This window comes from Girardinichthys multiradiatus, chromosome 12 (assembly GCF_021462225.1).
Source record: "Girardinichthys multiradiatus isolate DD_20200921_A chromosome 12, DD_fGirMul_XY1, whole genome shotgun sequence".
Lineage (NCBI taxonomy): Eukaryota > Metazoa > Chordata > Actinopteri > Cyprinodontiformes > Goodeidae > Girardinichthys > Girardinichthys multiradiatus.
In genome coordinates this window covers 21,091,377-21,105,324 of record NC_061805.1, presented here as the reverse complement: position 1 = coordinate 21,105,324, position 13,948 = coordinate 21,091,377, and the positions used below count along the sequence as shown (strand labels likewise).

The 13,948-nt window shown below is 43.4% G+C and overlaps 1 protein-coding gene across 1 annotated transcript in view; it reads left to right on the top strand.

Annotated features, from left to right (window-relative positions):
* cltcl1 (clathrin, heavy chain-like 1) overlaps positions 1–13,948 on the top strand; it is a 43,607-nt gene that overhangs the window by 15,395 nt on the left and 14,264 nt on the right. The window contains exons 4-16 of the mRNA XM_047381305.1: positions 6,422–6,583; positions 6,665–6,778; positions 6,868–7,041; positions 9,593–9,790; positions 10,082–10,282; positions 10,379–10,531; positions 10,683–10,805; positions 11,457–11,594; positions 12,374–12,538; positions 12,697–12,877; positions 12,982–13,145; positions 13,238–13,363; positions 13,477–13,619. Coding sequence (XP_047237261.1) covers positions 6,422–6,583; positions 6,665–6,778; positions 6,868–7,041; positions 9,593–9,790; positions 10,082–10,282; positions 10,379–10,531; positions 10,683–10,805; positions 11,457–11,594; positions 12,374–12,538; positions 12,697–12,877; positions 12,982–13,145; positions 13,238–13,363; positions 13,477–13,619 — 2,042 coding nt within the window. The remainder of the gene's footprint in view (positions 1–6,421; positions 6,584–6,664; positions 6,779–6,867; positions 7,042–9,592; positions 9,791–10,081; positions 10,283–10,378; positions 10,532–10,682; positions 10,806–11,456; positions 11,595–12,373; positions 12,539–12,696; positions 12,878–12,981; positions 13,146–13,237; positions 13,364–13,476; positions 13,620–13,948) is intronic.

The window sequence follows — 13,948 nt, the reverse complement described above, 5'->3', positions numbered from 1 at the left end:
CAAACCCAAGGGCACAACACGAGTGACTGAAGTCAGTTTGCCTAGCAGCTGCAGGAAGGTGATGTAGGGAAACCGCCTGCCCAGCCTGAATTGACTGGGACAGAACCAGGCAACTCTTCGCCAAGTTGACTTTGAGGCCCAACTGCGACACATGAGCAAGAAGGCGGCACGTATCTTGGGAGGCACCTGGCCGAGAGGAGGCGCAAAGGAGCCAGTTGTCCAGGTATAAAGAATCCTGAATCTGGAGACCTGCAGAGGAGAGAGGGCCACTTTCACGCACCAAGTAAACACCCTTGGGGAAAGGGAGAGGCCGAAAGGGAGCACCCAGAATTGCCAATGGCGACCCCGATAAGCAAACCTGAGAAAACGGCGATGTTCTGCTTCAATAGGCACATGAAAGTAAGCGTCCATTAGATCTATTGACATAAACCAGTCTCCCTTTGCAACAGCCTGAAGAACGTCTGACGTCGTAAGCATGTGGAAGGGAAGCACCCTCAGGAACTGATTGAGTCCCCTCAGATCTAAAATGGGTGAAAACGACCTGTTTTCTTTGGCACGACCAGTGCTTGGGATTTCACCGGGTTGGCGACAAGTTATTTTGACCCGGCGTGAAAAGGGGGCCGCCGTCGGAACTGTAACCTGTAACCGTGGGTCAAAGTGGCAACCACCCACAGATCTACAGTATGAGCAGCCCAGAAACTGAGCTGCTGATGGGTAAAATGTCCAACGGCTGCCCTGGTGGCATCATCTTCGATCCCCACTGCCCCTGGGAGCCCTGGGGGGGGTCTGTCTAACTGGGCGATGGACTAGCTGACGAAAGTCCCTGCCAGGTCTCTGCCGCACCTCTCGGGGATAGAGCCTCGGATGACGTAGGCATATATAGCCTCTGTGGTCAATAGTGGCCTTCTGGACAGCAGTCAGGTCGGCAGTCTTACCCATGATTGGGGTTTTGAGTGATGAACCAGGCTGGGAGTTTTAATGGCCTCAGGAATCTTTTGCAGGTGTTTAGAGTTAACTCGTTGATTCAGATGATTAGGTTCATAGCTCGTTTAGAGACCCTTTTAATGATATGCTAATTTTGTGAGATAGGAATTTTGGGTTTTCATGAGCTGTATGCCAAAATCATCCGTATTAAGACAATAAAAGACCTGAAATATTTCAGTTAGTGTGCAATGAATCTAAAATATATGAATGTTAAATTTTCATCATTACATTATGGAAAATAATGAACTTTATCACAATATACTAATATTTTGAGAAGGACCTGTATATAACTTTCACCCCACACCGCCACCAGTGGTAGAACCAAATATAGGTCGGTGTGAAAACACCACCCAAAAAAAACCCAAATAAAATAAATCAAACTATAACCAGGAACATAAATGGCTCCTACTCACTGGCCCCAATTGTGTAGACAGCACAATTCAACCATCACCAACAATGAAGCACCAAGAATATTCTTTTCTTCTCCAGCTTTAAAGGGCTCCTTGAAGGAGGAAGATTTTGGAGATGGGTCTCATCAGTTGTTCTGTCTTTGTCTTCAACTCCACAGCACGCACCAGTCCATTTTTATCTGGGTAAGTATTTGTAACTCTTCCCAGGATCCAGGAACCACGAGAAGCAGTGCTATCCACAACCACCACAATTTCGCCAATGACAAAACTTCTCCGAGGCTTGGACCATTTCTGTCTCTCCTGTAGCAAAGGTAAGTATTCCTTTGACCACCATTTCCAGAACAGGTCTGAGAGGTACTGCACTTGCCTCCCAAGTTTTTGGAGGTAAACGTCACCGTCTTGAAAAACACCAGAAGCAGGAGTGGACTTTCCTTTGAGCAGCAAAAAATGATTTGGGTTTCCAGCTCAGAATTCCTCTTCTTCAACTCTTCTATCTCTCATTCCATTTCACTGGCTCGCGCCCCCACCTCCTGGTCGGCAGTCACACCTCAACCTTTCAGTTTTTTCTGCAATGCAGCTTTCTCCTGTTCCAGTCTGGCATAAAGATCCTTAAGAGTGCTGAGCTGCTTTGACAATGATCCATTATCTCGTTCCTTCTCCTTCAGGGAATTCTTCCTTTTCTATCTTAGCCTGCCATTATTTGCTCTCCTCCCACCTCACAATTTCATCTCTAGTCTTTCCATGATCATCTTTGATGTTTTTTACATCGCTTCCTTTCTCCAGGTCAGACTCTAGCTTCCTGATCTTCTTCTGCAGATTCTCTATGAGGGGTCCTTTCCCAGCTGCCTCTGTCTGATTCTGCATGGAGCTGGTGAGGCTCTGTACTTGCTGCCTGAGCCCCTTTACTTCTTTCTCTGGCTCCTCTTTTTCAGCCTGCAGACATCTCAGAGTTTTTTGATATTTTTGGAAATCTTGGTTTACCTCTTTCAGAATATTTTCTCTGCTCCTGGCTGCTTGGCCAAACTCCTTTGCAGCTTGAACTTCTTCATTCAGTTCCTGTACCCGTGCCTTCAGGTCTTTGATGTGTTTGTCAACAAGCTCACGGGTCAGAGGTTTCACCTGGCCCACATAGTTTTCCTCCAGCTTTGCCATCTCCTTAGTGTGCCTCTTAGCCTGTGTTTCCATGGTGATCCTCTGTTGCTTCAGTTCAGCTGTGGTCAGCTTCAGCTTCTCTGTGACAGAGCTGAGCGATGCATCTTGCTCAGCCACAGTCTGCTCCAACTTAGCCAGACGCTCCAGGTGTTTAGATGTTGGCACTCTGATAGTGGGCTTGTTCATCAGCTCCATTACTGTCTGTTTGAACTGATCTGGAGAGGTGTCTGTGTGCAAGTCCAGCTTCTGATGTAATATTATCAACTCTTCTTGATGTCTTTTTATCATCTCTTGATCCCGTCGGGCCTGAGCCAGGTGGTTTTGGTATTTCTTCAGCACATCTTCCTTCTTGTCAAGTCTACTTTGGAGATCTTTGATGGTCTGGTGGGCCAGCTCTTCCTCGTCGTTCCTTCTACGGTCTGCAAGAAGACGCTCTCTGTCAGCGGCTGTTGGGAACCGGACACACAGCTTATTGATCTCCTTGTCCCTGGACATGATGTTCTGTTCTGCTTTCAATGAAGCCACTTCACTCTCTTTCTACTTCTTGTCCAAACTTTTGCATGTTCCCTGAAGGTCGAAAATTGTGCGAAGGTGCGCTTTGATTTTACCCAAGGCGGACTCTAACTGATGATCAAGAGGCAGTGTTGGGTCAGGGAGGGACCCTGCACCTTCATTAAACTTTTCAGCCCTGTTGAGAATCTCATTCTGCTGCTTCTCATAGTGGTCCAGCTGGTACTCCAGCTCCACCTCCCGCTGATCCCATGCTAGGTGGCGTTCTTCTTGAAGAGTGTTCAGCTGAACGATATCCTCTTCCAAAGAGCAGATTGTTCAGTCCGGCTCCTCAACAAGTTTCTTCAGGTAGGTGATTTCTTCCTTATGGACCACCAACTCTCTGCCCTTCATCACCTCTTGGAGGCGAGCCTCCTCCATCCTCTTGTGCCACACTGTTACCTTCTGGGCCCCCTCCACATCCTTCAGGGTTGATATAAGCTCCTCCAGACCTCACAGTCTCACTTCAAGCTCCTGAGCTCTTTCTTCTGCTCTCTGCCTCTCCTCCTCTGCTCCCCTCCTCTCCTCCTGGGTTTTAGCTCTGTCCTCTTGGAGTTTCAACATTGTTAAAGAGAACTTCTCCTGCTGTTAGAGGGGTAGCGCTCCAACAAACTGCCTGCGTAGAGACTGGATGGTCTGCCGAAGGTGAGTGGCGCGATTATGGCCCTCTTGGCAGGCGAGGAACAGCGCTCGCTCACTGTCGTCTCTTAGCTTGCACTCAATCTTGGTGTTCAGCTGGTTCATGAGTGTGCTGGTGATGAAAGTGGCTGTACTCCCAGGATCAAGAAAGGCATAAGTCTGCAGCACCTTATCTCCTTTCTTGGACTTAACTTCAACCGGAATGATGGAGAGAGTACAGTCATGGTCCCCGGCCCCGGTATGAGCACCGGCCTCGTGAGACACAAATGCACTTCTTACTGATGGTTCTTTCTTATCTAAATGCAGAATGGTGGGGTGCTTTAAATAGCATTTGTCGCAGATGAGACAAATCTTAGACTCCTTACTCATGTGGCCGACTTTCAAGCATCCAAAACATGCTCCTTTTCCTTTCAGGAATTCGATTTTCGCCTTATGAGAAATCCTTTGCAGCTTCAGGCCATTTAATATTAAATGAGACTGTTCACAAAAAAGACAGGCTTCTGAAGGAGGATTATTGGAGGCTATTGGCCGCTTGTAGACTGTTGGCACCGAAGATGTAGTACTATCAGGAGCTGAAATAGATGTTACAAAGCTGCTGCCTTTGATATTGATCTTTAATTGTGACCTGTTCTTATGTGATCCCCTCATTACAGGGCTTTGCTTGGTGTCAGAGGTGTCTCCAAACAATGGATGTGACAAGATCTTTACTTGTCGCTCGAGGAAACTAACCATATCATTAAATGTGGCTCTGAAGCCTCTCCGTTCTTGTAGCTCACAAACTGTTAATCTCCATCTTTCACGGAGCTTATAGGGCCACTTCATGATGACTTGCCTCATATGAGATGGAATGTTCAACTCTTCCATGTACTGTATTTCTGACATTGCATTACAGCATCCACGTGAGAACAAGGCAAATTCCTGCAACTCTTCAACATTCTCAGATTTTATAACTGGCCAGGCAAACACTTTGTCCATGTATGCAGAAGCAATGTGACGAACATTTCCAAAGTGCTCCATTAAAAGTTATTTTGCTCGTTGGTAGCCCTGCTGTGATGGCATGTGCATACAGCTTCTGACCAACTCCCTTGGCTGCCATCTGTTATATTGTTCTAAAAGGTATAGACAGTCTTGGTAATTGTTTGTCTTCCACACAGTATTCAAAAGCTCTTAGGAAAGACATACATTGCAATGGGTTACCATCAAAAACTGGGATCTCACACTGAGGAAGAGTAGCTGATAACTGTTGCTGAACAAGCATTGATATAATATTCTGTTTTTGCATGATACTACAGATGACATTATCAGTTGGAGTTGATGAGCTGTCAAATTGTTGTTTTGTTTGTGCATTATGCGTTACCTGTAAAGCTGTAGACTGGACGGGACAGGTAACTGAGTTAACATTTACAGAAGGTAATCCATCCAACTTTGAACATGGTCCAACAGTGACATCCACTGGCTGTTTTCGGTATTGCAGGTGGTCCTGAACATGTGATTCTGTATTGCAGTAGAAGACCTTAGGTCTTACATCTGGCGCAGAGGCTGGAGCTGCTGTTAAACCCGTCTGAGCAGCAGATGTGGTGGCATTAGACACAAACTATTTCGCCTGTGGGTTGAATTCAGCGCGTCTTTGCTCTCTAAGTCCTTTACTGACATAAGAGTTCATTCCATTGGACACTGATTTAGATTTTTCTCCGACGCTGCTGCTTTCCAACACAGAAATGCGTGCTGCAGCGGCAGCTATTAGCGCATCCATTTCCACTTGTTCCTTTTGCTTTCTTATTTTATCAGCTTCCAGTCTGTCTCAGCTCTAATTCCTCCAATTCATGTTTCTTTTTTAAAGCCTCCGCTTTCGCAAGTAGAGCTACATGATCGGCCATGGCTTGTTTACGAGCAGAGGAAGTGCTGGACGCATGACTGCGTTTGGATCGCTTACTTGAAATGTTTGAAACACTATCCTCAGGATTTACACCGTCGTCGACCACCTCACAATGTTTCTCCACTTGAGCATTAGCAAAATCAACTTCATTATACACATTGTCATTAACGTTACCATCACCCATGCTTTCATTTTCTTTCAGCCAAATACGCACTTTATTCACAAACTCATTATCTGCGGCTCCTTTCTCCTGAAACCAAGCATTTTGCCTTTGTTGCTCATCCTCAGGCAAATTAAAATCGTTTAACAAGGTGTTATGAAGAGAGAACGCATTTTCAGTCAACATATTCAAGATTTCTATATGTTTTTTCACCTCGGAAACATTTTTATTTGATGAACAAAGCTCTATTATTTTCGACTTTATTTTGCTGGCATTTTTTAACACATCACTTCTTTCCTTTTGTACTTTCTCAAGAGCAAATACAATGCCTTTTAGTGAAAGTTTTCTTTGTCTTTTTTCACCTTGTGTGCCCATAGGCTCGGTTTCAACATTAATATCCCTCATTTTCCACTGTGAATCGACAATAACTAACGTCCTGCGTTGTGTTTTATCGGCCCTTATACACTGTCAGAAACGTCCTTCTTATGCCGCAGAACACAAGCGCATTCACATAAGTAGCTGCTGGATATTCACACTTTGAAATATGAATGAATGAAAGCCATCACATGACTATTAGCCATATGCCAGTCTGACATCAACTTCGAGAGTCTTGATAGTCCCCTGAGTCTGAGCTTCAGTTTTTCTTTGCAGCAAAATCGTGTGGTTGGAGCGATGCAGCTATATTCGGTTGACAGGAAAGTGTCCCAGCCCATCGAGGGCCACGCTGCTGCCTTCGGGGAGTTCAAAGTGGAGGGAAATGCTAAACCTTCCACGTTGTTCTGCTTTGCTGTGCGCTCACAGGCGGGGGGAAAGGTGAGGGTCTGTTAACGAATTTCTTCTAATTCCTACCTGCCCTGCTCATTTTATTTATGCATGATCACTTTCTTCCTATAGTTGCACATCATTGAAGTTGGTCAGCCAGCTGCAGGAAACCAGCCATTTGCTAAGAAAGCAGTGGATGTATTTTTCCCACCAGAGGCCCAGACAGACTTCCCTGTAGCTATGCAGGTGGGTGGGGTGACCGCTAACTATTCTAAACCGAAGAGTTCTAGGTGGCTGCTGAACTCTTAAAATCTCTTTTTACTCTTTCTTTATAGATTGGGAACAAACACGGTGTCATATATTTGATCACAAAATATGGTTACATTCACCTGTACGACCTGGAGTCCGGAGTGTGTATATACATGAACCGAATCAGTGCAGAGACCATCTTTGTTACTGCTCCTCATGAGGCCACCTCAGGGATAATTGGTGTTAATAAGAAGGGACAGGTGAGTAAAACAACTCAAAAAGTGTTTGAATGCAAAGCTTCTGGTACATATGGGTATGATTTTGTTGCCAAAGTTTACTTTGTTGAACAAAACTTCATCAAAGGGCACCAATTTTTCTTTTCAATTGTGTTCAGGCTTGATAGCTGTATTTCTTTAGTTTAACATGAAAAAAGTATTTCAAAAAATATGTTAAAGAAAATAAGTCAGCCCAAAGCAGCCAAGCACAGAGCCAAATGTTACTGAGGCGTGAGTGACACCAAACCTGTGTATTTGTGCACATTAAAATGGCTATCCAGGATGAAGCATTGATAGCTAAGTCACCAGCTTGAAGGCAAATTTGTAAGCCAAAGATTTATATGGGAATTTGTCCAATTTGCAGACCACATGAACCGGTAACATTAAAAGTTATTTAAAAGTATACAGCAAGCCTTTTCTTCCAATACATGTATCACCAATATGGTCCACTTTCATAAGGTGCTATACATAGCAGCAGTGAATGGAATCAGCTGAATGTCTCAGGTTTTACAGGTGATCAGTCCATGTTTTACATATGAAGTATGAACTGCGTTACAGTAACGAAGCTGTCCAAACTGTGTTCTGACGACACTCAACTATACAAGTCTGCCAGAGTTTAGTTTAACCATTACACGTCATTTTTCCTAAAAGGCTACATTAGGCTAATGTGGTGGTGGGAAGGGAAATACTGATATGCAGTCAGATGGCAGCTATAGTCAAATGTTTTCTCATTTGGCTCAGACAGTGATATTAAAACTGGATGCCACTGCAGCCAATCACTGTGGGTAACATGGAGGGGTAGGGAGTGGTTATTAGTTCATTTACATAGGGTGATCTATAGTGTGACCTGATGCTTTTCACTGGCAAAGGAAACATGAATAGTAAAAGACATTTCCATACCTGGGAAACTTTATGCTCACAAACAACTGTAAGTGGCTACATGGTCTAGGTGCTAACACCACATGAGCTATCTGTTGTCATAGTGGTATGAACTGTGCTGGACTCGTTTTTCTTCAGCCTTGGGTTGTTACCTTCCTTGAACCCAAGTCTTCAGCTGTTTCATTATTCTAGGACAAAACATTTTTTGGTGAGAGAAATATGCTCTTAATGCACCATTTACTGTTGTGAAGCTCACCCACGCTTCTTTGAGGAAAGTAAGAGCGCTTCCTCTATACCTATAGTCAATTAACGGCCACAGATCCATTCGACATATTCCTGTTAAAGACTTTCAGCTCCATCCAAAGATTTTGGATTGGGTCCAGGTCTGGGGACTTGCTAGGCCACTGCAGAACCTTGAGATGCTTCTTACGGAGCCACTCCTTACTCCCCCTGGCTTTGTGCTTCGAGTCGTTGTCATGCTGGAAGACCCAGCCCCGACCCATCTTCAATACCCTTACTGAGGGAAGGAGGTTTTTGGCTAAGATCTCCAGATACATGGCTCCATCCATCCTCCCCTTAATACGGTGCAGTCGTCCTGTCCTGTTTGTAGAAAAGCATCCCCAAAGAATAATGTTTCCACCTCCAGGCTTCATGGTACAGATGGTGTTCTTGGGGTTGCTCTCATCCTTCTTCTTCCTCCAAACAAGGCGAGTGGAGTTTAGACCAAAAAGCTCTATTTTTGACTCATCAGACGACCTTCTCTCATTCCTCCTCTGGATCATCCAGATGGTCATTGGTAAACGTCAGACGGGCCTGGACAAGCGCTGACTTGAGCAGGGGGACCTTTCATGTGCTGCATGATTTTAATCCATGGCGGCGTAGTGTGTTACTACTGGTCTTCTTTGAGACTGGTACCAGCTCTCTTCAGGTCATTGTGTAGGTCCTGCCGTGTAGTTCTGGGCTGATCCCTCATCTTCCTCATGATCATTGATGCCCCACAAGGCGAGATCTTGCATGGAGCCCCTGACCGAGGGAGACTGACCGTCAACTTGAACTTCTTCTATATTTTTTATAATTGCTCCAAGGGTTGTTGTCTTCTCACTAAGCTGCTTGGCTATTTTCCTGTAGCCCATCCCAGCCTTGTGCAGGTCTATTATTTTATCCCTGATGTCCTCACACTGCTCTCTAATTTTGGCCATTGTGGAGAGGTTGGAGTTTGTTTGATTGAGTGTGTGGACAGGTGTGTTTTATACAGATAATGAGTTCAAACAGGTGCAGTTAATACAGGTAATGAGTGAAGAACAGCATGGCTTCTTAAAGAAGAACTAACAGGTCTGTGAGAGCCGGGATTCTTACTGGTTGTTAGATGATCAAATACTGATGTCATGCAATAAAATGCTAATTAATTACTTAAAAATCACACAATGTGATTTTCTGGATTTTGTTTTTGATTCCGTCACTCACAGTTGTAGAGTATTTATGATATTTACAAATTAAAGACTTCTACATGCTTTGGAAGTGGGAAAACCTTCAAACTTGGCAGCATATCAATTACTTGTTCTCCCCATTGTATGTTTTAAATTTTTTCTGTTTTCTAATATATTGTATTGTATATATTGTATTGACATACTGTGACTGCCTTGTTTTCACTTTATAGGTCTTGTCAGTGTGTGTTGAAGAAGAAAATATAGTCAACTATGCCACAAACGTTCTACAGAACCCTGATCTTGCCCTGAGGATGGCCGTGAGGTCTAATCTTGTTGGGGCTGAGGAGCTTTTTGCCAGAAAATTCAACACATTGTTTGCCCAGGGAAGTTACTCAGAGGCTGCAAAGGTTGCTGCGTCTGCACCTAAGGTATGCCAGACTCTGCAGTTAAAGTGTAGTTCTTGCATTTTCTAATGCTTACCAGGTGCTCTTGGGTAAAAAATAGATTTATGTAAGTGTTATCGATCATAATACAAATAAAATATACTTTATTCGATGACCAGAGTGATCACAACTACAATGAGTTTCAAAGAATAAAATGATTGTTTTATTATGAGTTTTACTTCAACCACCATGGAATATGACTAAAGATTCAATAGAAATTTCCTGCCTTCCCTTCTCCAATAATTCCTCCATTGTGTGATGTATTCCTGACCTCAGGGTATCCTCCGAACGGCGGAAACCATACGGAAGTTCCAGAGTGTCCCAGCCCAGCCTGGTCAGGCCTCACCCCTGCTCCAGTACTTTGGTATTCTTTTGGACCAGGGCCAGCTCAACAAGTTTGAGTCTCTGGAGCTGTGCAGGCCCGTCCTGCAGCAGGGCCGCAAACAGCTGCTGGAGAAATGGCTGAAGGAGGACAAGGTAGGACAGCTTTGTGTATGGGCTAATGTTTTCTGTTCATCTGCAGTGTGTGATGTGATTATCATAATTAGTAAATCCCACTATGTGTGCTTGCAGCTGGAGTGCTCAGAGGAACTGGGTGATCTGGTTAAGGCTTCAGACCCAACGCTTGCTCTTAGTGTTTACCTCAGAGCAAACGTCCCCAACAAAGTCATTCAGTGCTTTGCAGAGACAGGACAGTTCCAGAAGATAGTGTTGTACGCTAAAAAGGTATTCGAGGAACTCAGACCTCCCTTTCCATTCCCATAATTTATTATCATCATCTTTATTCACTGTGTTTCTGTTATTTGTTTTTGTCTGTTTTTAAATATAACGTTACTTTAAAAGGTTTCACATTTCTTACTGACCTGTACCTCTGCAGGTGGGGTACACCCCAGACTGGGTGTTTTTGTTAAGGAATGTGATGCGGGTCAATCCGGACCAGGGACTGCAGTTTGCCCAGATGCTTGTCCAAGACGAGGAGCCGCTTGCCAACATCAATCAGGTAATGCGAACAGGGTTCAGGCGTTTTCTAGAGTAGTGTGATTGAAGTATTTTCCAGATCTGGATTAGAAAGGAAATGGAAAGAAAAAGAAAAGCAAAAATGTTTATATTAACGTTAACGTTAGTCAGATAGTTGAGACCATTCTTCTGACCATATTTCCTTCTACTGTCCTTTGTACTTTTTTCCATCTTTCTTTCTTTCTTTCTTGGGTTAGGGGGTCTGTCTGTTTGTCTGTGCAGATATGTCTGCAGCAAATTCTCAGTATTTATACTCTTTATACTCTGCTAATTAGTGTGGTAAAGTATGAAATATGGAATTGAAAAAATAGCTGTAAAGTTTAAAGAAAACTACATATGTGTTTAATGGTGAACATGTACAGGAAACACAAAAGGCGTCTAGCATGGGAGTCAGTCTGTGTTGTTCCAGATGTGCTAGCAATGCCAAGAATTCACTGAGTCAGTGACTCCCTCCTTCTTTTAAAGCCACATCCTGGCTTAATACTGGAAATTAGGCAGAAAATTGGAGAAGCAGAAACATCTGGCTGATGTTTAATAACGTGTGACTTTTACATTAACTGAAATGATGCTTCGCAGCACATATAAAGTCTGTAATTTTCAAAACTTTGGTGCATGCTGGTTTTTTTTTCGGTAGATTGTGGATGTTTTCATGGAGGGCAGCCTGATTCAGCAGTGCACATCCTTCCTGTTAGATGCTTTGAAAAACAACCGCCCAGCTGAAGGACACTTGCAGACACGTCTGCTTGAGATGAACCTGATACACGCTCCCCAGGTATTCCGTTTGACCAGTTTTTTTCCACCTAACTGCGACAGTAATGGTGTTTATGTCAAGTTGTCAGTCACCAGTGATGTTATTTGCACAAAGAGGATAATTTCCAGTGTGGATATGGAGCATATTACAACCACAATTTGCCACAATATTTAATAGCTCATAACTGTAAAGTAGAAGGAAGAAGTGTTTAAATGGCTTTCTATTTTTTTACCACTAGCTTGTAAGTTTAGGTATAGCTCCATGTCTTGGTATGTTTTATTTGTCCTAAACTCTCTATTTCCAGATGTTGTAATGACAAGTGCTTTATGAGATGTTCAAGAGTTCTCCATAACTATTATCCTTACCTTTCTCCTGTGTTCTTTGATGCTCATGATGCTGGTTCTTTTACTAACAAACATCTGGTGACCCTGACAGAACAGCTGGATTTATGCTGCCATTACTGTACTGACAAGCAGACTCTTTTTCCAAATTAGGTGACTTCTGAAATCAGTTGGATACAATTAATTTTATTTTGGGGTATCAAAGTAAAGGAGGCTGAATACAAATGTAAGAAATTTGAAAACCATGTTGGATTTTCCCTTCCTCTTCACAATTAAACACTCCTTACTGTTCCTCTATCACCTAAAATCCCAATAATATATATATTGAAACAATAACGTAGAAAGTTTTCACCCTAAAAGGAACTCATTATATAACCCACTGCTGTAGACTCACACTTTGATGCGAAAAGTCCCTCTTAATATGGTCTGTGTGTTGATGTGTGTAATGAACATTTTCAGGTAGCAGATGCGATCCTAGGGAACCAGATGTTCACACACTATGACCGGGCTCACGTTGCTCAGCTGTGTGAGAAGGCAGGGCTGCTGCAGAGAGCGCTTGAACACTACACTGACCTGTTCGATATCAAACGAGCCGTGGTGCACACACATCTGCTCAACCCCGAGGTACGCCTATAGCAGTTCAGCCATGAATGTGAATCCAGCTCCACTGGGAGACATTAGGTTTTTATTGACTTGATGCATGAGAATGCCTTTAATCTCCTCCTCTTCATTTAGTTTTCTATACATCATTACATCTGCTTCTTTATTTTTCTATTGTTTAGTGGCTGGTAAACTTTTTCGGCTCCTTGTCAGTGGACGACTCTTTGGAGTGCTTAAGGGCCATGTTGTCGGCTAACATCAGGCAGAACCTGCAGCTGTGTGTGCAGGTAGCATCAAAGTATCATGAGCAGCTGGGAACTCAGGCGCTAGTGGAGCTCTTTGAGTCCTTCAAGAGTTATGAAGGTTGGTGTGTTGGCATTTCCTCTTAATTCATCTTAAAATAGGAACATTTATTACATAACTAGTTTTTTCCTTTTGAGGTAAAGAAATGTCTGTTTTTTTTTAAGGTTTGTTTTACTTCCTTGGCTCAATCGTAAATTTCAGCCAGGAACCTGATGTTCACTTTAAATACATCCAGGCTGCTTGTAAGACTGGTCAGATCAAAGAGGTGGAGAGAATTTGTAGAGAGAGCAACTGCTACGACCCAGAGAGGGTTAAGAATTTCCTAAAGGTATAACCACGACTTCATGCATGCTAATGATTAACTTCCATTTTTCCCACTCAGATAGTCACACATTATTTTCATATTGCTGCTGTTCACAGGAGGCCAAATTAACAGACCAGCTTCCTCTTATCATTGTGTGCGATCGGTTCGACTTTGTCCACGACCTGGTGCTCTACCTCTACCGCAACAGTCTGCAGAAATACATCGAAATCTACGTACAGAAAGTAAGATGAAGACCACTACTGGGATTTCTTACACCATGGGTTCTTAGCTATTCTATGCCTCATTATCTCTAAATGTTTCTTGTTTGTTTTGAATTTGCTCCGTGTATTCACAGGTGAATCCTAGTCGGTTGCCTGTGGTGATCGGTGGCTTGTTGGATGTAGACTGTTCTGAGGATGTCATCAAGAATCTGATCATGGTGGTCAGAGGACAATTTTCCACTGATGAGCTGGTGGACGAGGTGGAAAAGAGGAACAGGTGAGTCAGATTATGTTTGGATCCATGAGGTATTGCAAAGACCCCTTTCCTTCCTTCCTATTTACCTCCCTTCCATTGTTCCATTTTTGTCCACTGTTCTATCCTAACTTAATTTAATTGCTTCACTTCATAGTTTTATCTGTTTCCTTTCTTCCTGCCTTCCTTTCTTGTTGTTTATTTACTTGCTTGCTTTCTTGCTTCTTCTGTCCTTCCTTACGTCTTTCATACTGTACATGCATACCTGCATAGAGACACACATGCATACATGCAGTCAGTCATACTTGCATACAGTTATACAGTTTTGTCAGCTTCAATATAGGGATGCACTG